We start from the raw sequence: 23119 nt of genomic DNA, 5'->3' as shown, positions 1-23119 counted from the left end.
ATGACTTTTAACAATTGAAGTTCTCATCGGCATCTGATTAGAAGGACAAGCTTCCCAGGAGATGCCAATGCATGAATTTGAAGAGAACTTTTGTGCCCTTAGCTTCTGCTTGAGAATGGATAATTTGGCAAGTACCATTTCCCTTGCTGTAGCACTGACAAGAGACAAAAGGTCACTGCCAAAATTCTATTTAGCATACAGCTATGAGAGACATAGAAATGCTTTCCAAGGTCAGTCTTCATTGAATGAGGTCTGAGAATAGATTGCACTACTTAATGCTCTGCCAGCTGTTGGCAAAAAGCCCAGTATTAGCAGTAAAAAAAGAAACTCATTGCGGATGTTGTAAGTCATCCATTAAGTAGGACACAGAATATACCGATAGCTCAATTTAGTGCCATAAAATCAGTTGAAAATTAGATATTGGAGGACTTTTTTCAAGAGACTTACCTAAGAATGTTTTAATATCCTATTAAAAGTATGTCTGAATACCAAGACTGGCTTGACCTTGAAGCATTCCATGTAAAGATGGTAACATTAACACATGTAATGATTCACACATAGCACAATCTACTAAATTGTTAATATTACAGAACAATTCTATAAATATTTTTTTAATAAATTAGGTAAAAAAAATGATAAACAAGAGAGACAAATACCTAACCAAAGGCACTTTAGGCAGGAATTATAGTGGATACAAGTAAGGAAAATACATATTATAACTTTGTTTAGAGGAAGAATCTCTCCAGGAAGAGGAAATTAGCCATTATGTAAAAGAGCTGCTAAGAAATACTATGATTGCCAAGTTTTAAGCTCATGGCAATATGCAAAAGCAGCAAAAATTTATCTATAGATATAATGCCTTATACATTTTATTTAAAGAACCAAATATTTGCTGCTTTTTGAATGGTTATATGTAACATTAACATAGTTCTGTCGAAAGGCAAGTCCTTTTAAAACTTCTTTGTACACAGATAAGTATTGATTTCTTTGACGCCTACATTTTATCAATCCAAATAATATTGAAAGATTTTCCCAATGAACTAGAAGTGCCTAGCTCTATACTAAGTTCTGATGGACCTAAGAGGTGCTGAATGATATTAGCAAAATGTTACTCTAATGAAATACTTCCTGGATGCATTTTTAAAATCTCTGTATGTGGCTCTAAGGAAGTTTTCTGAATTGTCTTGTTTGTCTATCTTTAACCTAGTCTTTCCAACATGGTTATTACGAATTATAAGAATTGTCCAGTGACGTATCTAGAAAGAAATGTATTAGAGAAATGATCATTTACACAATGCAGGGTTTCACTGCCCTTGAATAAAATGGCTTCTATGCAGAAAATACTCTATTAACGTTCCATTTCTACTGTGGCTGGATGTCTAATTCTTCAATTCTTGAATTCAAATAATTATGCAAAAGGTTTTGGTTGTATGAAGTTATTTTGCAATACAAACTGATATCTTATTTACTCCAATATTAATATTGCCAAAATAAATATGGGAGTGGTGATTCAATGAAGTAAGTACACAGAAATATATTGGACATAAAAACTTGCAATTTTAAAATAAATAAGTATAAGCCATTTGCTTCAATACCAAGGAACCGATGCAACCATGTTTTCCTTCAGTATCAAGAACAAAGAGCTTACTGAGTAACAGATTTATGCATTTCTTTTAAAAATTAGTAAGTAAAAATATTGTTCTCTTGTCATGAAATATCTCTTTGGAAACCTAAAGCCTTTCCATTTTCTACCACTGATAGAAGATGTGGCTTAGGTTTTCTTATATTATCTATACTTCTGCATCTATTACTGTTTTGGCCAGCTAAAGATTTTACACAATGCTGCACAATGAATGTAAAAAAAGAGGAATTATTACAAAGTATGGCATTTGATATAAATAAACAGGTGCAAAAACTACAGCAGCAACAGAGAAAAGAACTGGAAAATATGCTGCAATCTTCAATAATTTACTGTAGGAAGAGAAAGAAAGAGAATAAAATAAAATTATTCAAGCAATAAGATGTATGAGTACTTTTGTTAGTCTTAGTCTTTCCTAACCTCAAGTGGTATTTGATTTCAACTCCCACAATTCCCAAGCCAACATGGTTATGCTGACTGGAGATTCAGGTACAATTTATTGGTAGATGGGCAATCAAGCTGGAAAGGCTAATGTAGCAAATAAACAACAGATATTATTGAAGCAATACTATGGAGTAATGTTCAAGATAGAATTTCTTTGCAGTAAAACATCCTAGAATATGCTAAGATGGGAAATTGGAATTGTATCACCTCAGCTTGTAGGAGAACCATCTACCCCATGGCTGACATTTAAAAGAAAACAATGTATAAAGTCAATATAGACTTCCATTCCCTCCCTCACCAGTTTATAAGAGAGCAATTCATAGAATTTCTTTATTTTCTGTAATAATTACTATGAGAGTTGTCAGCTAGCAGAATTGCAAACTGATCTGAAATGATCTGTAAAATTTACTTTATTTTTAGTGTAGGAAAAGAAAAAAAAATAGGTTTGGAACAAGATGAAAATAAACAAATCTCATCTCCATCCTCTTGCTGCAGAGAGCTTTTGTTGGATTTAAAGCAGTTCTGAAAGTTAAAAGATTCTTCTTTGCTTTGGTCCAACTCCTAATAATGTACTATAAGAAAGGAATACAATGTGATACAAGAGTGTTCAATGTAGTACAATTTAAAACAAAGATAATTAAAGTACCTTGATTTAAGTTTTGTAGTACTTGTATTCATGAGTATACCCAAAATGACTATCAGAATAACAGCAACAAATCTGCATGGATCAGGATCAAGTCTGATATGGTATCTAAGTTAAAAAGAAAGAAAATACAAATTTGCAATTTGTATTACTCACATGCAAAATTATTTTTCTAGTAACAACAACAAAATGCAGTAAGGAGCTGAAAAGATTCTTGAAAATAAAACAAGCAGAGAAATAGGGAAAACAATACCATGTCATTAGATGGCCCAAATGCAACTTTTTCTCTTAATTAAAGCTGCTTTAACAATAAAAATATTGAATTACTATGAACTACCTCATATTTCAGAAACTGTAAAAAAAAACCAATGCCAATTTTAAGATAATGAAAAAATATTTATAATGGATTTTTCATTTCAAGATAGGTTCCCAGTATGCTAAAATTTAAAACATTTGTGGTTCTACATTTTCTTGCAGCCATTTTTTCTTTCAACTTTTAAATATTTTTTTCTCTAGTTTTCTGCCTGCTAATGTACTGTGACTGCCTCTCACATTCATAAATCAACTGGGTTGATTTCATCTACACATCTAAATACTTCATGAAGTCTTCTAATAGCACATACATTACCTTATAGGGCCATCTCATAACAGATTTTATAAAATAAAACTTGCAAATTTGGGGTGATTACCTGATATTTTTTAGCCAATAAATTAAAGATGGACAACTAAGAAGCACAATCCATGTGATTAAGTTGATGACAGTAACATGCATCTTAAGGCTATCTATAATGCTGTCATTGGCCATGGTGGTGCTAAATGAGTTTCTTGCTTCTGAAGGGCAATCCTCTGATCTGCAGCTGTTCCTCCCTTCGTTTTCTGAATCATCTGATTTAGGTTCTGGATTCTTTATGGGCTATAAAAATATAAATATATTTCAAAAAATTTTCAGCATTAGTTAATAGAAATATAAAGAGTAAATTGAAATGCCCACAAAATAATTTAATAATAGCATGACATAATTCAGTCGTTTAAATTCATGAGATTATATATTATTGTTTTATTTTAAATCAGACTCCTTCCTGATGAAGGATTATTACTATTTTTAATTGCTGTCCCCCTCTTGGTTATTTCTTGCAGTTTAGCACTCATTCTACGGCAAAATTTTGCAGGAGATACTAAAAATACATTAAAACATAAATAAATAATGAGCTCTTTGTGTGTGTTTTGAGGGACTACCTTGCCCTGAACAGAAGTAGATCATTTCTTTTTCTCCAATCCTTTCCCTTATATATTGTGTCTTTTAGATCAGGGGTCTCCAAACCCCTATAGACCCCTATTTTAGATAGTGATCCTAAGATTGAGAATTATAATTATTGTTTCTTCTATAAAATACTTGGGGAAGAATGGGACATAAACTGAAAAGAAATAATATACAAAGAGCTAGAGAGCCAACACTGACATAACCAATGCTCATATGAACCTATTTTCTGCCTCATTTCCTCTCATGGTGTTCAGTTGCTCAAATGCTTGGACTTCCTCTCATGGTGCTATCTTGACACTGCATTGTTATGAAGATTTATTCAAGCATTGGAAACACTAAAATAAAACAGCAAGTAATCTATTTCTTCTTTAAAAAGAAGCTAGGAGATTGGAGACAAAAGATTACAGTGGCAAACTAAACCTGATCTAATAGATTTTTTTTCAGCCTTTCACCATGGGGGTGGGGAAATAGTAAATCCCCATGAAACAATGTGGTGTAATATTCTGCAAGCAGTAGGCAAGAACAGGAACTCTGTATATGTTAAGACATGAATGTTCTTAAGCCAACCACAAAAAGCATACAATAAACAGACTTACCGCATTACAAACACTTAGTTCAGATCTTAAATTTGAATGGAAATTAACAACCTGTAACAACAAGCATATATTTTAGTTCTGCCACAACATTATATGCCTATGATCATAGCTCCTTAAAGTTAATGGTTGTGCTCTACTATTCTGTACTTCTTTGTTCTACAGTTTACTCTTTAAATATTTTTAAAGCTCTTATCTGGCATCTTTGTGGTTTCCTTGTATTGCTTGAGCACTTTACATTCTTACCATATTATTGAATTCATATATAATCTCTGCATACCTGGACCTTCTTTGGGATTTTACTGCTACGTTATTTATAATCCATTTTTAAAATATTTCAGTCTGCTTTCTTCCTTGGATAGAAAGATTAATGAGCAGGGAGCATTAGCCTATTTCAGGGGCAAAGGGACAAATTGTATAACTTGGTTGAGAATTATCCAAAAGCGCTCTCTCCTTCTGACTTTTCCCTAGAGACACTTCTGTGTTGATTACCAGAAACATCAGCAGTAAATTTTTACACATAGGTTGTATATAGACTCATATATAGGCAGGGTGGATGATCTAAAGGCCAAACTAGCAGAAGCCTATGATCTTCCATGCTTAACATAAACTAGTGGGAAATTAACTAATCAACCTGTAGTCTAAAAATGTCAATACTATGTTTGTATTGTATTATATCACATAACTTTTATTGTTTAAATACCTTGAATATATAATGAAAATAAGTCATCATTATTGCCAGTGCTCCACAGGTAGTCCAGCTAAGAAAAAACATTGAAACCGCAACAGAAAACCTTAATCGGGTAATCAGACTGTTGTCAGATGGAAGTCCAGAGGGTCTAACAAATACAAAATAAACACATTTATGAAATAAAATATTAATTATATTAAAAAACAAAATGACAGAGTTTAAACTTCACATCAAACGGTGGTTTATGGTAAGTACCATTGTGACTCAAGCTGCAGACTGACTTTTTAGAGCTCTAACATTCAAATGTTGGTTGAAAGTTGCTTGGCTGTTTTCCATTATTTGATTACTCAATATTAAATTGAGATTCAGTAGTCTCAGCAGGAGTCAACATTTGAAATGATTTGTTATTTAATTGCAACCTTGGCTTTGCCAAATCAGAAATGCTAAGTTTCTTAATCATAGTTTGCCATGATACCTAAATGCATAGCGACACAGGTTATGCATAATGAGCTTATCCCTCCTACAATTAGCTGTTTCAGATTTTGTTGCACAGTTTACCATTATATGGGTGGATTTTCAACATCTTGGCTTATTTTCTTTTGAAAGCAGGCATTAGAATTTCATTTTTTAATGTGAGCAGTGGTGGGTTGCTCCCGGTTCAATCTGGTTCTTGCTAACCGGTAGTAATGGTGGCGGGAGGCTCCGCCCATCCGCCCCGACATCATTACTGACGATCTGCGCATGCGCAGAAGCTTCTGCGCATGGATAGAAGTGTGTGCGCACGCTCCCATTGCAAACCAGTGGTAAAGGTAAGTGGAACCAACCCCTGAATGTGAGCCAGTGTGTTCATTGAAAAAAGTGACAATAAAGGCTATCTCGTCTCATCTCATTTCATTTCACCCCACCCCACCTTATCCTTTTTCCACTTAGTATGTAATAACATACTAAGAGGGAAACAATAGAACACAAAAAAGATACAAATGAACAGCTGGTTGTTCTACTTAACATAAAATTACTGTTTAAAAGTACCGTTTAATTAAACTACAAATTTGTTTATAGCAAGAGTAGGCAGGCTGAAGTATTTCAAACTAAAATACTCCTAACAAATTGGCAGCAGCTTTGATAACCTACACTGATAGGCGTGAAATCTAAAACATCTGGAAGCTACTATATTTCCTATCCTTGGTCTATGATATAAGGGTGGGAGGATTTTATCAATTAATTGGTAGAATATTTTACTCATATTATATATTGTTATAGTTCTTCCAAATGAGTTTAAAATTTAACATGTCTGTTTATGAATACATTCTATGCATAATATATCCTGCCTTGCTTAAAAGACTGTTTCTGAATTCAGAAGTACTTTTCAGGAAGATCAATAACTTTCTTAATAACAATAACAACAAAGTTTTAAAAGTCGCAACTTTTCAATTTCATAAAATTAAGGTAACCAATTGTCCTCCTTTAGGGAGGACAGTCCTTCTTTTGTAAGTTCTGTCCTCTCTTGAAAAGTGTCCTCCTACATGTCCTCCTTTTCGATATTTGAAGACTTATCTGTAAATCTCCATATCTGATCGATGCCGATCCGATCCGTTGCGTGCGATGTGATGTATTTGTATTTGACATGACGATTCGTCAAGGCTCAGTACCATGTGGCGAGACGTGATTATGAGACACATGCGCTCCGCACAGGAGAATTGTTTTGAGAGAGTGCACTGCGTGCAAGTGGCTTTGTTTACTTCTTACCAAAACACGACATGGCACACACACGTGTCCTCCTTCTCATTGTAAAAAAGTTGGTCACCTTAATAAAATTCCCAACAAGATCCATAGTGTCTTGGAACTATGATTAGTAGAACCCAGCTAGATTATTTGGAGGGATTTTTCTTGCTTCTCAATGAAGCAAGAAATGAAGACAGGCATTTTCTTTGAATTGAAGCATTTATCAGGACAAAATTTGTATGTCTGAAGTTTCTTCCCACATGCCAAAAGTGGGAAAATATTGATATTCAGAATTAATTACTTACCCTTTCTCCTTTTTGCCCTAATCCAATTAACAACTCTAGAAAATTCAAAAGTTTGCACATAATTTTGTGAATTTTTCATTGGCCTAGCAAAAAATTACTATGTATTATGAATACATAGAGATTTTTCTTCCAATTTTCTTATTGTTTTATTAAAAGATAAAGACATTTTCAAGTTCTATTCTTGGTGATCTGAGACACATCCAAATAGTTTACTTGGCAGCAATACTTCTGTTATGTGTGTGTGTGTGTGTGTGTGTGTGTGTGTGTCATTTCAAGTGTTGTTAACTTTCCATTCTCAGAAAAGACGATCAAGTCACTTAGAACAAATATGACCCATTTCCAATCTGTCAAATTGCTGGAGTCATTTTACCTTTTGTACAAGTGTTGCCTGTAGAACACAGAAATGTAGTAAATAATTGATTCCTGTTGCCTTTTAAGTTATACAATGGTTTGTGTGTAATACTAGTAACTACAGGTTCAGAGAGTGTTACTTATCCAAACTAGGGGCTACATCAGAAACCTTTGCATTGTGCTTGTGATATTTATTTATTGGTTTTTACCTTGTCAAAACTAATTGCAATGAAGATAAGAGCCTTATAGACGATTCAAGAAGTATGCCACCCCAATAGGCTATGCCAGTCCCAAACATAAAGAGAATCAGGGATACAAAAGGAAACCACAAGTCCTGGTTGTTCACTGTGACACGATCCAGCTCTGAATTCCTGAGTCCTTTAAACCAGTTAAGTCTAAAAAAAAAAAAAATAGCATGATAGTCATTTGGTTTGATTACCTGCATTTCCCAAAACTAGTAATTAATCTTAGCTGCAAAATTAACGTTGTAAATAGTTACAAAAATGCAAATGTTCGAGAAAAATTATGTAACTAAGATAAAAATATGTTAAAAATATTAAAAAGAAACATACCCCAACAAGAACTTAATCATGTATGCTATGGGTTCTATTTTATAAGGCTTAGCTGCTTTAGTAAGTGCAGGAACAAAGTCTGAACACTGACCTGGAACAAAAGAAAAAATATCTGAAACCACATGTTCACAAATTAAATAATAAAGTTAATATTTATCTTTTTAGAGTACATTTGAAAATGCTTAGAAATTATACTATTAAAATCAATTACTTCTCAGGCTATCTTTTTACTTGAGCACAAACAGATATTTAAATATCTATATTTAAATTAAAATAATGTTTAGTTTCATGCATACATTTCCACGTCCAGTTTACAAGTCTTATTAAAAAGCCCAGTATAAGGCAATTCTTTAGAAATATGCTTTTCAAAAGATTTATTCCTTCGAGTTATGATAATTCATTCAGTGACCATTTGAAATTACGGAGGCACTGAACAAATGGCACTTAAGTGCAGTCCCTGAAGTTACGACCATAAGATCAACCACAGGGATGCTTTAACTCCTCTTACTTACCTATCTCTCCCCCATTTCTGCCCTTTTGGCCCCCTGCACTCCCAGGCCCCTGCTTCCCTGTGTTCTCCCCACCCCAGATGATTTAAAAGCAGTTGGGGGGCATTGCAGGAGAGGTAGTCCCTTACTTTGGAAGAACTGAGGCTCGAGCCTGGGAGGGATCTAGACAGGAATGGCTTGGATCAGTATGGGTCCTTGTCTAATGACTGGTGGGATTCAACAACAACAAAGGGAGACCGGGATTGCTGTTGCTAAGGGATGCAGTCAAGTGGAATCGAGCTTTATGACTGCATTGCTTAGTGACAGAAATTCTGGTCCCAATTGTCATTGTAACTTGAGGACTACCTGTGTTGTAAAAACCTTATTTTAAAATATGATCCTGTAAAAGTCAATAAGCTATGAAATATTCATAATTCACTAATTACTAATAATGCAAACATTTTATCTCTTTACATTCTAAAAGGGATTTGTTTCATTATAAATAGTTTCTAACAAATGTCAGCCTTGTTTTAAAAGCGATGACACAGAACATAAAAAACATAAAATTAAATGCAATGTGAACTAGTTTTTTTAGCGATAAACAAACCTTGCTTAAAAATCTTTTCATGTAATGTTACCTGTTGACACTAGGGACCTTAACTGTCTTCTGTAGGCAAGAAGAATATTAGAAATAATGTACATAGGAAGAGTGCCACCATGGAATCTTATCACCTACAAAACAAAGATGTTTTTTGGAAAACAAGAACATGGAAAATTCATTCCACCTTTTCCTTGATTCCTATACTAACTACCTTAGTCATTCTTACAATTCTTTGTACAAATATAACAAAGTGTCTTGCTTGAGACCATTCTGAGTATTCATGGAAAGAGCAAGACTTGCATAAAAGATTTCCAATCCTAACCAATTCACTCGCAAAAATCTATTAAGCAAAAAAGATTAGGAAGTGAATCTATTTTCTCACTGATTTGTAGGAAGATCATATGTTCCAATATAAATATTAAAGAATAGCAAGATAGCATGAGTTGTAGAAAACTACATGTCTATGAGCTTTAGTAAGTGCTTTAAGCCCAAAAACGGCACGGTGAAATCCAATTTAGTCCAATCCTTTATTTGCTCCTAATGATCCTAATGGACAGAATCTTGCTGAGCTAAAGCTATAACCCTCTAGCCTATTAGATATATCCAGAGAAATTCTAGCTCAGGACTGCAGTTTCTTAATTTGAGCTTCTCTCTGGAATATACTGTCTCCTTCCTGAGAAAGCTCTGTGCTGCCAAGATTCCCTTCCAATGCTTCTTCAGGTGGATATTCTATCACAATATGTATGAGATCAGATCAGCATAAATATTAATATCAAAGTGTGGTTAGCAATTTACAAAAAAGCTTGGAAATGTTCAGATTACTTTGGGACTCATTAGTGTCTTACTGAATGATCAGAATCTAACCTTCATTATTTTTTTAAAAAAAGCATGGACGGTGATATGTGTACCTAAAGTATCTAGAATGTGACCACTTACGTGGAAAATGTTTAAATTAAGGCAAGATGGATTTAAATGAAACTAATCTGGGAATTTTAATACACTAACAGACAATATCAGCTGCCATTTTGTTGCTGTCCCATCCTGCTCCAAAACAGCTCATTGGAATTTTTCAACATGTTTAGAATGTTATCTGTAATACTGAAGTGTCATCTACAAAACTTACTTTAAATAATTTACAGTAAATTTCACTGTAGCAATGACAATACTATTTACAAGCTTGCTGAAACTTTCTGAAATGTGTGTTTTTTTCAGTTTATGCTTTTTACTTAAAAATAGTAACATTGCTTTATTCAATATCTAAATTTCTACTTCAGCATATATATATATATATATATATATATATATATATATATATATATATATATATATATATATATATATATATATATAATTTCAATATTTCCTGTAAACAAGTAACAGATCTGATCAGATCTATATTATACTATACCTAATGACCCTAGACATGCTAGCTCAAAATTCAATTTAGTGCAATTGTTTAATTATATACAGTAGTTGCATTAAGCATAGCTCAAAGATTTTTGAATATACAAAAAAAATCTCCTATGAGAGAAGGTGCATATATCCAGTGGCAAAGGTAACTACTACATTTGCTCAGAACATTTCGCCATTTTAAATTATTTTCCTAGTGCACTTCCCTCCCACAATATTTTTACAGTAATTACACAACTACTTTAAATTCTGCCTTAAAACAGGCAGGTACACATTATTTATTTTAACACAAAATGAGGATTCTATGAATTCATGATTGCTTATTTATAATACAGTATAACGAGGCAGATTTATGTCCCATTCTGCTGATACATTTTGTTGGAAAAATATAGTATGTAGTACTGAAAAGCAGCTGGAGGCATCAGTTATTCACACAATTTCCTCAATCAATCAGTTTATTACGACCCCAAGGCCAAATACAATAAAATATCTAATAGAAAACAATGATAGGATCTAAATAATTAAGAAGAGATATACTCAAATAAAATAGGATATAGAGAGCAGCATACTAGCATGAGAGTTAAGAGTTTCTATTGCACTGCATGGACCTAACCAAAGGTGCACATGAGTACCTTTAAACATCCCAAAAGAACTGCTGAGGGCCCAGGTAAGATGAGGGCCTTATGAAATGTCAGAATTGTAATGAATAATAAGTAGGAGGTTGGAGTGAACCCTTTTGGAATATTGGGGTGTGACACCTTGCTTAAATTTGTTTGGTGATCCATATCCCAAATTCATTGTTTGAAAGTAATTTTAATATCATCAAAATCTATTGGGCACAAACCTTCCATAGAGAAGTCTAGTAAGTGAATTTTATTTAGGGCTTTATAAAGCCATGATTAACCTTTTAAAGCCACTATTAAGCCTTAAATAATAACACTGCTCTAACAGTAACAGATCAATTAAAAAATGTATCAAATTGCATTAAGTTGCAAATTTTACTTCTCTTAATCTACTTAAACATAATTGTATATAAGCTATTAAATAAAATCTTACCTGACCAAGGACCTGCAGAAAAGAGGTCTTGACAGTTACCTAGTTCAACACATACATTGAAGAGTTATTATTTAAAAACAAATATTTGAGATAAAAAAATTAAAAACTTTTACTGGAAAGTTAAATGCAGTAAGTGCCCATAGTACCAAAATGCCTTCTAGTTTAGATTGTGCATCAACCCCAGCCCAGTCTCTCCTACCCTGTTTCCCCCAAAATAAGACATTCTCTGATAATAAGCCCAATCGGGCTTTTAAACCCATGGCAATAAGGCCAAGCGCTTATTTCAGGGTTCAAAAAAATATAAGACAGGGTCTTATTTTGGGGGAAACACGGTAGATGAAGACTCCTTGTCCACAGTGATCCACATTTTAAGTGATCTCCATATAAAGTTACTAAAATGCTTTACAAAAATAAAAGTTACTTCTGAAGATTGAATTTCATAGCTTCTCTCTCTTATTAAACTACCTTAAGCTTCCAGTCTCTTGCCAAGTACAGATTGAAGTCCTTCTGTTAATACTAATCAGATATTCTTTGGGTCTTTTTTACCGTCCAAGTCAGGTCTTCCAAGGATCGAGTGTCTCAGGTCATACATCTCCCAGAGAGCTTGTTAACTCATATGAACACTGATGCTTTTCACCATTAGGTTGAAACTATTTTACCTATTTCACCATTAGGTTGAAACTACCCCTCCTCTCCCCACCCCAAATCAGCATTAATGCTTTTCCAAGTCCAGAAGTTCAACTAGAACTAGAAGGTCATTATGTTGGTTTCATGGCTTCAGCTGTGCCGTTTATACAGTGATAGATGTACTTCATTCTTGCTATTTTTATATCTTTTAAGAAATACAATATAAATAGTCGTCCAGTCACAAAGACATTGGGACCAGGATTGCCATCACTAAGCAACATGGTTGCAAAGTGAGAGATCATGTAATTGTATCGCTTAGCAAGGACAATCCCAGCAACCTAGTTGCCATTGTAACCCCAAGACATGCAGATTGTTAAAACAGAAAGTGGAAAGAATATCAGGAAAGGTGCATGTGGGTATACAGGTGTGTGGAGGAAACTGACAAAGTTCATGCACAAATTGGGGGAGGCTGGTGCTGTGGCACTGTGCAAGCAGAAGATTGTTGGGTTGGTGTGAGTGCAGGAAAACTGGGAGAGGATAATGCAGTATCAGTGCATAAAGACTGGGGGGAATCACCAGTGCAACTTGCAACCTTCCCTGCCAGCTTCCTCATTGGCTTTGCTTGTGAGAAGCATGCAGGGGAGTCACAAACAGCAATCATATGACTACAGGATTTCGTAAGTGTTTGACTGCAGCAATGGCCAGAATTTCAAGGACCACTCATTCAACAAGCCACTTTGAATGGTCACTGAACTCTATACATTTAAAATGAGCCCGTAAGTCACAAATACAGTACATTAAAGGTGAAAGCAAAGATCATTTAGCCTTAGTTTTTCAAAAGACTTTCATTATTTTTGTATACAATCCATAGAAGTACTTTGTGACTAAGGTGTTATATAAATTTATAAAATAAATAAACAAATAAACAATATAGGCTGCCTTATTCTGAAGAAAACCTGAAGGAATTGAACATTTTTATAGTTTTTACTTACTTCATATTGACAATCTGAAGATGAATATATTTTCAACAAAGGAACTGTAGAGTCATTTTCAGGCTGTGCAATGTGCAATTTTGCAGAAATCTCAGTCAAAGAATCCCTAAAATAGTTAATTTTAAAAACTATTAATCTGCAAAGTAAGGCATCACATCTAAACACAAATCAAACTTAAGATGGAGATAAGTGCTACAGTCACGAGGGAGCAACTACATGAAACATTAACACTTAATTTAAAAAAGCATACACTAAATATTTTTGTGCAATTCTATCTTTATTTATTATATGTTAATCAAATGTATACCCTACTGCAATCACAAAAAATTCTTGGCAGCTCACAAGAAATAAACAAAAATAATAACAATACATTTTATAACAAAAACCTCTAGAATGGTCCAATTTCATATTTTGATAAGTGGCCCCTTAGTCTCATTTAACTGCAAAAGAAACTTTAAAAGATGATACAATCTAATTAAAAACTCTAATGAACCCTGCTTAATGTTAGTCAGAAATAAAAATAATCAGACCAGGATTGAAAACAGCAAATGGAAGATGGAAAGTGTTTGGAAAAATAAGAGTTAAAGGGAGTGATACAGCCTCTTCTTAGACTGCTGTCATTTTTGGAATTATTCCATAACATACAAATGAGAAGTATCATGGATTGATGGAGAAATTTCACCATGGTGTGTGTGTGTGTGTGTGTGTGTGTGTGTGTGTGTGTGTGTGTGTATCTGCATGTATACATTTGAATATTTTCAGAATTCCCGTAAAGAAAAAAATTGAAATATTCAACATCACATGCATGTGCATGTATTTGTGCACACAAATATTGTATATTCAATAGGCTATAATGCTGAAATTCTAATAAAAACTGATAAAACAAGGACCTACAGTGCTTATATTTTGTAATACATTTATAACTGCTGTAGATGGAACAATAAAAGATAATACAAACTAAAAAGAAAGAAAAAAAAGGTGCAAGAAAGCAAAAATAAACCCTCCCCCCTAAGAAAGCAACTTTCCATCTGCACCGTGACAAGTATAAACAATTTCATAATCTCTTCACCTCTTCCTTGTTAACCTATTTGTTAACTAGGAAGAGGTGACAAATAGCTCTTCATCCCATAACCTCTCTCTTAACAGGCAAATCAAATAAGTAATGTTTTCTCCAATCCAATTCAGCCAAAAGCTCAAAGAGAACTCTAAAACAAATAAATGATCTCCCTCATAAAATCCAAAGAAGTACAGTTTCTTTAGTAAATATCTCTTCTAACTATCACTGAAATAATCATCTAGTATCAAAAGGGATACGTTTGCAGGCAATATTTAAGCCTTAAGCAATAGCTAAAAAATTAGTTAAATTTTACTTTCACTCTTAACAAAGGACTACATTTGAGACACAGTGTAAAACATTCAACATACATATGAACATGTAAGAGCTGGAAGGGCACATTGGTAGATAAGGATAAGTAATGCCCTACTCCCAATCAGAACGTTCCAGTTGCCAAAGTTAATATTTGAAGATTGTGAATGACATAGTACTTCCCTTACTGGAAGTCTGAAAAATAAGTCTAAGATACTGAAAGGCCTTGATTTGCTCAATTACATGGCCATTTAATTGCCACCTAGAGCATTTAGCAAATATTAGGATTTTCATTTTTTATTTTTTTCAAAATGTATTACTAATTCTTTGTCCTTACAATAAAAGGCAAAGGCTCTCAAAGCACACTTTAATCCAGTTAAGGTCTCAGACAGGAAAACTACATCATCAGTACACGAAAGCTGTGGTAAATCTATAAGCTACCTTTGGGGAAAGAAAATTAGGACTGTTTTGATGTAAACCAAATAAATTATTCAAATAGTACTCAGCTTAATGACTATTCAAGATTACAAGAGGCCTGGAACTAGTGCTTTATGGCCTGTAAAGCACTTTTAGCCATCATAAAATACTGTGCCACCCCCCCTGGCAGTCACATAAATGCATTTCAGGTGTGTTACAACCATCTTACCTTTACAACTGGTTGCACTGTCACTTGGCCACAATTTGCGTTGTTTTTTGCCTGTTTCAGTATTTTTGCCTGTTTCCAGTTCGGCATTCTGAATGGGTTCCATTTATGACCATGTTTAAGAACCATGGATTTGCTTAATGATCATGGTGATTTTGCTTAACAAGTGCCACAACAAGTGTCTTAAAATTGGGTTTGTCATCTAGGTACCTCAACTTACTACCATAATGACTTACCATAATGACTAGAAATCCGGTCCCAATTTCTGTCAGAAGCCAAGATTCCTGGTTATTCCTGCCTGATTCCCCTTACTTACTTGTTTAGGCAAATGACTGTATACGTAAATTGGATTTTTAACTTACAATTTTCATGAAGCATATCTATCTATCAGAAGTAAAAAGATATCTGTTTTGTAAAATAGGCAGAAAATACTTTATAGCCTATTATATTTCAACAATGTAAATAAAGAATGAGAAATCCTTACTGTGACAAAGTTAAGGAATCTTCATGTGACCATGGTATATGAAGTTGATATACACTGGGTTTTCTTTCTTAAGGGACAAATGAAAGCACAAAATAAATCATTTTTAAGTACTTCAAGTTTAACAAATCATAAGGATAATTGGGTAATACCCAATCAGTTCCTATCAAAAGAATAGTTTTGAACAGTAACAATTTATTCTTAAAATCTCCTTTTGGAGTTGTGGAAGTTTATGAACATCCCCAATCCCGAAAGTAGAGTGTAGAGATCCCATTACAGGTAATTCTTGTAATCCTGAAGTTACGACGGACCCCCAAAAAGTTTCTTACAACCTGATCCCAAAATTACAGGCACTGCAGTACCCCACCCCAGTCAGTTGCCCTTATGACAGATTGCAACAATGCTGTACAGCCCCTCCCCCCCAGCCTATTTTCCCCCATCCCCTGCACTAGCTCACCATAAGCACTTACCTTTTAAAGAGTCCTGGAACTCTGGTGCTTGCGTTGGGGAAGAAGGACAGGCCGCTCCATTGCTGGGTTGCATGATGTGATCTTGGAAGTGGCCACCATTTTCCAGCAACGCAATGGCCTGTCTTCCTTCCCTAATCTGAGCTCCAGAGATTTTCAGTATGAGATGAGAGATACGGGATAAGGAGGAGGGTGTCAGACCCAGTGGAGTGAGAAGCAGACCCAAGGCATGCAGGGATCCTGAGGAGTGGGAAGTGGAGCACAGGATGCTTTAAGGGGGTGGGGAAGGCTTTGGGAGGCCCTAGACAGGGTCTACACTAGACCTCCTAGGGCCTCTGAGTCACTCCATGTGTCACTAACCTGTGTTTTCATTTAATGACTGTATTGGGAAGAGCAGTCACATGGGCATTTCACTTAACAGTTGTCATAACTTCTGACTGTATTGGGCCATATATTGCTGGATCTTGAGAATGAGATATGCATCGTTTTTGTATAAAAACTATAAGCATTTGTTCCTTATCTATGAGTTGCCTGAACTCTGATATCAACTGTAGCGGTCTTGATGATAAGCCCTCTTTTAACATAGGTAGGCAAAAGAATTAAAACTTTCTCAGTGGTTGGCCCTCTACTTGTGGGATTCCCTGCTGACTGACTGATTTATGGCTCCTAAATACATACTTTCAGATTAAATCTAAACTAGAACTAAGGAGAAACTTTCCCCCAGTTACGATAATTAATCAGTGGAACAATTTGCCTTCAGAAATTGTGGGTGCTCCAACACTGAAGGTTTTTAAAAAGAGACTGGACAATCATTTGTCTGAAATGGCACATGGTTTCCTGCTTGAGCAGGGGGACAAACTAGAAGATCTCCAAGATCCCTTCCAACTTTGTTATTTTGTTATTCTGTTATTGGTTTCAGTAATTTCTCATTTTGTCTTGTTTTGATACGACTAGTCTGATTTAACAAATGATAAGAATGCAATAAGATGTGCAAGTAATAAACAAGAAGCATTTTTATATATGAAATAATATTCAGGAAATAAATTTACCTTTGAGAATCTGGCATTTACTCTCTATAAAGATGTTAAAAGCCTGATATATCTAAAGAAAGATAACATACTATATTAGTATTACTTCCCAAAACTAATCCATATTAGATTCTACCAAACAAATAATGTATACACTTCAAAAATTAATACCTGGCCAAAATGTTGGAGCTGAACAATGTGAATAAGGCCAGTTGAATTTAGTATGATTTTGCTTGAAGAAAATCCTGCAGAAATTATTGCTTTGTTAGTTAGAATTAACAAAAGATAAAAATTAAAATGGATTTTTAGAAGACTTATTGAATGTTAGCTGTACAGAGACACACAAATTCCTTATTAATAAAACATAAAGAATAAGATGGGAAAAAATAACCATTTTATAAAAATGTTTTGTTAAAAGACAAGAACACAATCTTATTTGTATCTATCTAGAAACAGTGAGAGCAATTTTCAGAGAAGTCTGTATAGGATTATAGATTTAAAATCACAATTGGAGGAGAAGGAAGAAGAAAAATTAATCCATATGTCAAATGCAATGAACTGAACCTACCAAAGCTAAAAAGATGGGTTACAGGGAGTTGCACTGTTCTTGAAACTTCATTAAAGAACTCACAGTCCAAAGTAAACTGCAAGACAAACAAAATTACTTATTGTCATATTAAAACTAATATGTGGATTTCTATCCATTCCAAATACAGTATGTCATTTAGAACTTGTGTTTATTTAACCCAGATACTGAAGAAAAAAAACCCTGAAAGCTTGATCAATTGTGTAACCCATATAGAAATCTTTCTTCAACCTTTAGAGCTTCCAGTGATGCACCCTTTACCATTGTAACTGAAACCAAGCAAGGCTTCATCCATTATAAATATAAGATATCAACTCTCCGCATTTATTGCAGCTATGGTCAAACAGAGTAAGATTATTGCTGTAGCAATTTCACCATGATGTAATATGTAAATTCATTTAGGATACTCACATTTCATTTCTGAAAATTCTGTTTAAATTTTTTTTTTTACCTTAATACCATTAACTACTGGAACATGAAGCACAACATGAGTCAAAGATGGATAATCTTGAAGTTTCAAAGTCACAATCTGAAAAACAATGCAAATAATAATAATGCTTGAATATGTTTTTAAAAATTGAGGTTAAAGATTATCTAATATTTAATTGTGTAATCTATAATAACATTAGAACGAAACATTTTACTAAGTCTGAGATGATACTTTTCATAATAAGTCACATACCTATAAATTCACATACCTAGTGAATTTTGAGGTTCAGAATAAATACCTTGACCGTTGGTAGTAACTCAGCATTCCAAGACAAGTCAATTGCTTGCAGACTGTGAAATGTATATTAAAATGAAAATATTAGAGCTGTTATACAAAATATTCATGAATATGTATTCAGAATGAAATGCATAATAATCCATTCAAGACTAGTGCTTTTCTTCAATTGACCAACAAATTTAGAAAATAAATTTAATTCCACTATTATTAATACTGAAAACAGCAGCTGAGACATAGTAAAAACAAAGTGCCCACAGGAAGCAGTTTCTCAGAAAGCATTTATTTTTTATTATTAAAAATAATGCTATTTTTTTTAAAGGGACAGGAGTATTTTGTGGTACTAATTTGCGAAGAGATAAAGACACAAGAAGTAGACTGTATTTACTAATAAATAGCTTGGATTCAACTCTGATGTATAATGATAAGGATTTAAACATATTGCAAAAAACACCATTGCAAATTTTTTTTGGGAAATAAACATAGGATGAAGCTAGGAAAGAAAGAAGCAAGGTATTATTAGAGCAGGTACATTTTGGAGATGGCAGCAGATAAACAGGCCTAGAAGTAACTAAATTAGTTAATCTAAGAAGCAGTAGAAGCAGTTTGCAGAGTAGAGTAGGCTGAAAATGACACACCAGAGAAGGACCAGGAAGATCTTGGGAGATAGATACTTGTGACAGTGGGATATGGACTGATCTGTCATGGAAAAAGAGCTGTAGAACAGATGAGAAGGCTAGGAAGGTTTATGGGATAACCTACCATATTTTCCTGAAAATAAGATCCGGTCTTATTTTGGGGGGGTTCCTAAATAAGCATTAGAATTTATTTTGGGGAAAACATGATTTCAGGGTGATCAGCCCAGCTGGGTGCCCCATCCCACCCCCGGCATGCATCCTGGCAAAAGGATGTGAGCGCGTGGAGGCCGACATTGTCCGACAGCAGCTGCAGCCCACTGGCCCATTAATAGGCCCACTCTGGGGTTGCACAGCCTGTGCAGCAAAGATGAGCTGATTAACTGTCCAAGCAGCAGACGGCAGCAGAAGCATGGTGGGGGGAGGCACACAATCCAGCTGCGCCATGTGGGTTGTGGGAAAGTTGAGAGTCGGTGGGCCCTAGCAGGCAGCCAGCTGCAAGAAACTTGTCTTTGCGCGACTGCACCAGCAGCAGATGGAGGCAGAGGTGTGGGGGAGGCATACAATCCAAATGTGGTGCGCGGGCCACAGGCAAGCCAAGAGATGGTGGGGCAGAGTGGGCGGATGGCCATGGGAGGCTTGTCTTTGCATCTCTCAGTTTGCCTGTGGCCCACACAGTGTGTTGGAATTACCTGCCTTCCACCTCTACACATTTGCCTCAGTCTATTGCCAATGCCACTGCATGAAGACAAGCCTCCCACAGCCGCCCACTTTCTCCAGCCGAACGACTCTCGGCTTTCCTACAGCCCACATGGTGCGTCTAGATCACCTGACTTCCCCCTACCCCGCCTCTGGCTCTGTTTGCTGCCAGTGCTGCTGTGTGAAGGTCAGCCACCTGCCCACTTTGACCCACCATCTCTCAACTTTCTTGCAGCCCACCCAGCACGTCCAGATCACATGCCTCCCCCAGCCTCTGCCTGCTGCTTGGACAGGTAATCAACTCACCTGTGCTGCACAGGTTGTGGCTGCTGCCAGACACCGTTGGACCCTACACCCTCACCACCTTCAGTGCTGGCCATGCCCCCCGCTGACGATAACCTTAAGTAGGGCTTATTTTTTGGGTAAGGCTTATATTAGGATCATGTTTAAAATTCAGGCTAGGGCTTATTTTCGGGATAGGGCTTATTTTTCAGGAAAACACAGTAATAAGATGGGATAAGGTTGTTTTGCATAATTAAAGCAACATGCAATCTTCTCACTCTCAAACCTTCCTGCAGGTCACCGAAGAGTTTTGACTTCTTTCTACATACGGAGGGGAAATCCTTCATGGGGCTACAGGAATGCAGCTGAAATTCTGAAAACTAATGTCCCCTCTGCTTGCAACCTTCCTCATTCAGTTTCTGGGGAATCCAGCAGTGAAGATTATAAATAGCAATCACATGGTCATGGGAGGGGGCTTGGCAACTAGTTGTAAATGCCAGCCTATTGCCAAGCACCTGAGTTACGGTCATGTGACCATGGGTGGCAGAACCATGGTTTATGCCCGGCAACCATTCCAAGACTGTCATAATTGTGAATGATTGTTAAACGATTGATCTTAAGTCATACTACCTGTATGATATGCCTAGTCACTCCCACTACAGCAGTTCTTTCATTAATGATAATTATTGAGCTATTTAATGATTATTTACTATAATTTTCCCTCAGATGTCATCTTTTATATTATATTTTATATTGTATTGTATCTTATTATTTTAAGATGGCTTTATCACTCTTTTTATTAGTAGGCAAGTTAAGTTTATTGTTGTAATTATAGGTCATAACATACAGTATACCATAAAATATAATAAAGTAACAGATTAGTAAGATTGCAAAGTAATAAGGGCATTGTATGCAAGAAGATTAAAACAAAATAAAGCCATAGGTACAACTCAGAACTTCAGTAATTTATTTCTAAATTTAAATGACAGCAGAGCAAAATAGCAAGCTGATTGTTAACAATTGGAAACCAGTCTGCAACATGACTGTTTAATTGTTTGAGATCTGATCCTTGAATTTACCTACCAGCTATAATTTGGCCCTAAACTCCTTATAAATGGGGCAGGGGAGGACATAATAAACAATGCCTTCCACTTGACCAACACCACAAGGACATAGATGTTCTTCAATGGGGCACTTGCAAAATCTCCCTGGACTTCTACCAATTGAACAATAATCTTTTCATCTCACCCCCAGATCTTAGCTTCATGTAGCATCTGGGCTATCACCTTGCTCTGGAATATTTTAAATTCATTTGCCCTCCTTTAGAATATAAAAACTTCTGGGCAGTTGTTAAGATAGTAATTAAACGTATTTTTAACATAAGGAACTTATGAAAAGTGATGCCTAGGTATTTAAAAATGTAACATTCCTCTATCTGTTGACAGTAATTGTCCAGTTGTGTTCAATATTTCTTCTGCTAGACACTACCTTTGTTTTACTATAAGTTATCCTCAGTTTTTTCCTTTCACAATAGTCAGCTAGTCTGACCAATAATCGTCAAAGATCATTCCTGATACGGGAAATAAGAACCATGTGATGAACATACATTAACAGTGAATGTGGAGAAGAACAATCCATTTCACATATGCTATGGAGCATACAATGTCTTTCAATATGTATGGAGGAAGACGTCATACTGGCGAGGGAAAATGCTGTTGATGTGGCCCAATACTGGGCGAATGTCATTTAATTTTAGTTCTATTTAATTTTACATACTTTTTACATGTGCTAAACTTTTATGACCTATTTTACACCTATTTTATTTTCTCAGTATTGAAGGTTAAATATCTAGAATTTGAAGGTACTTCTGACATGAATAAAAAAAGAACACTGAAATTTTTCATCCATTAAGCGAGGGGTAGAAAAATATTTGTGACTTAATGGCTTCTACAATATCAGTTTTCAATGAGACCACACAACACATATCTTACCTACTTCTGACAAAAGTCTAGTCATATACCTGTGGAGATATCATATCTTTTCCAGGGGGTTTTCATTCAATTAAATAAATATTTTTAAAAGGAAATTATTTTCATAATCTCATAAAAATAAAATATGCTTACCACTTTGATGAAGTACTGTTTACACAACCAAATATCCAGCTATTTGTATCCTTTTATTTAAGAGGAGAAGAAAACAATAAAGAGAAAATAAAAATGTATGTAGATTCCTACTGTATTTTTTTAACATAACCTATCAATAATTTACTTTAAATTTTCCTGAAAATATTTATCAAAAGCAGCCCTGGCTACTAGCAATGGTGCAAACAGCTTTTGTAAATATAGGTAGTCCTCGATTTACGATGACAATTGAGCCCAAAATCTCTGTTGCTAAGTGAGATGGTTATTAAATGGGTTTTGCTTCATTTTATGACCTTTCTTGCCACACTTGCTAAGTGAATCATTGTAGTTGTTTAGTTAGTGACATGATTATTAAGTGACTCAGGCTTCCCCATTGACTTTACTTGTCAGAAGGTCGCAAATGATCACATGACCCCGAGACACAGCAACCATCATGAGATATTTGCAAGCATCTGAATGTTAATCACATGACCATGAGGATGCTGCAATGATTGTGTGAAAAATGGTTATAAGTCACTTTTTTCAGTGTCATTGTAATGTCACTAAATGAACTGCTGTAAGTCAAGGACTGTTGAAGTGCTGCTAGGATAGTGATAGTTTTTTCTAAGAGTGAAAAGAACAGAACAATTGAACATTCTGTTGAAGCAGGCATTAAAAACATTTCCTAATGCT

The 23119-nt window shown here is 35.0% G+C and overlaps 1 protein-coding gene across 1 annotated transcript in view; it reads right to left on the bottom strand.

Annotated features, from left to right (window-relative positions):
* Window positions 1-1832: 1832 nt before the first annotated feature.
* Window positions 1833-23119, bottom strand: part of PGAP1 (post-GPI attachment to proteins inositol deacylase 1) — a 41888-nt gene continuing 20601 nt past the window's right edge. The window contains exons 11-27 of the mRNA XM_070956829.1: window positions 22430-22479; window positions 18695-18746; window positions 18418-18495; window positions 17949-18024; window positions 17552-17625; window positions 17402-17453; window positions 15889-15955; window positions 13396-13501; window positions 11777-11815; window positions 9348-9441; window positions 8222-8312; window positions 7859-8044; window positions 5284-5419; window positions 4584-4634; window positions 3416-3639; window positions 2730-2834; window positions 1833-1971 (exon numbers count right to left, since the gene is read on the bottom strand). Of these exons, the coding sequence (XP_070812930.1) occupies window positions 1833-1971; window positions 2730-2834; window positions 3416-3639; window positions 4584-4634; window positions 5284-5419; window positions 7859-8044; window positions 8222-8312; window positions 9348-9441; window positions 11777-11815; window positions 13396-13501; window positions 15889-15955; window positions 17402-17453; window positions 17552-17625; window positions 17949-18024; window positions 18418-18495; window positions 18695-18746; window positions 22430-22479 (1620 nt within the window). The remainder of the gene's footprint in view (window positions 1972-2729; window positions 2835-3415; window positions 3640-4583; window positions 4635-5283; window positions 5420-7858; window positions 8045-8221; window positions 8313-9347; window positions 9442-11776; window positions 11816-13395; window positions 13502-15888; window positions 15956-17401; window positions 17454-17551; window positions 17626-17948; window positions 18025-18417; window positions 18496-18694; window positions 18747-22429; window positions 22480-23119) is intronic.

The sequence above is a fragment of the Pituophis catenifer genome, unplaced genomic scaffold (genome assembly GCF_029215685.1).
Source record: "Pituophis catenifer annectens isolate HBS135680 unplaced genomic scaffold, rPitCat1.0.hap2 SCAF_1, whole genome shotgun sequence".
Classification (NCBI taxonomy): Eukaryota; Metazoa; Chordata; class Lepidosauria; order Squamata; family Colubridae; genus Pituophis; species Pituophis catenifer.
Note: the sequence above shows the minus strand (reverse complement) of the source record. Positions and strands in the feature narration are given on the sequence as shown.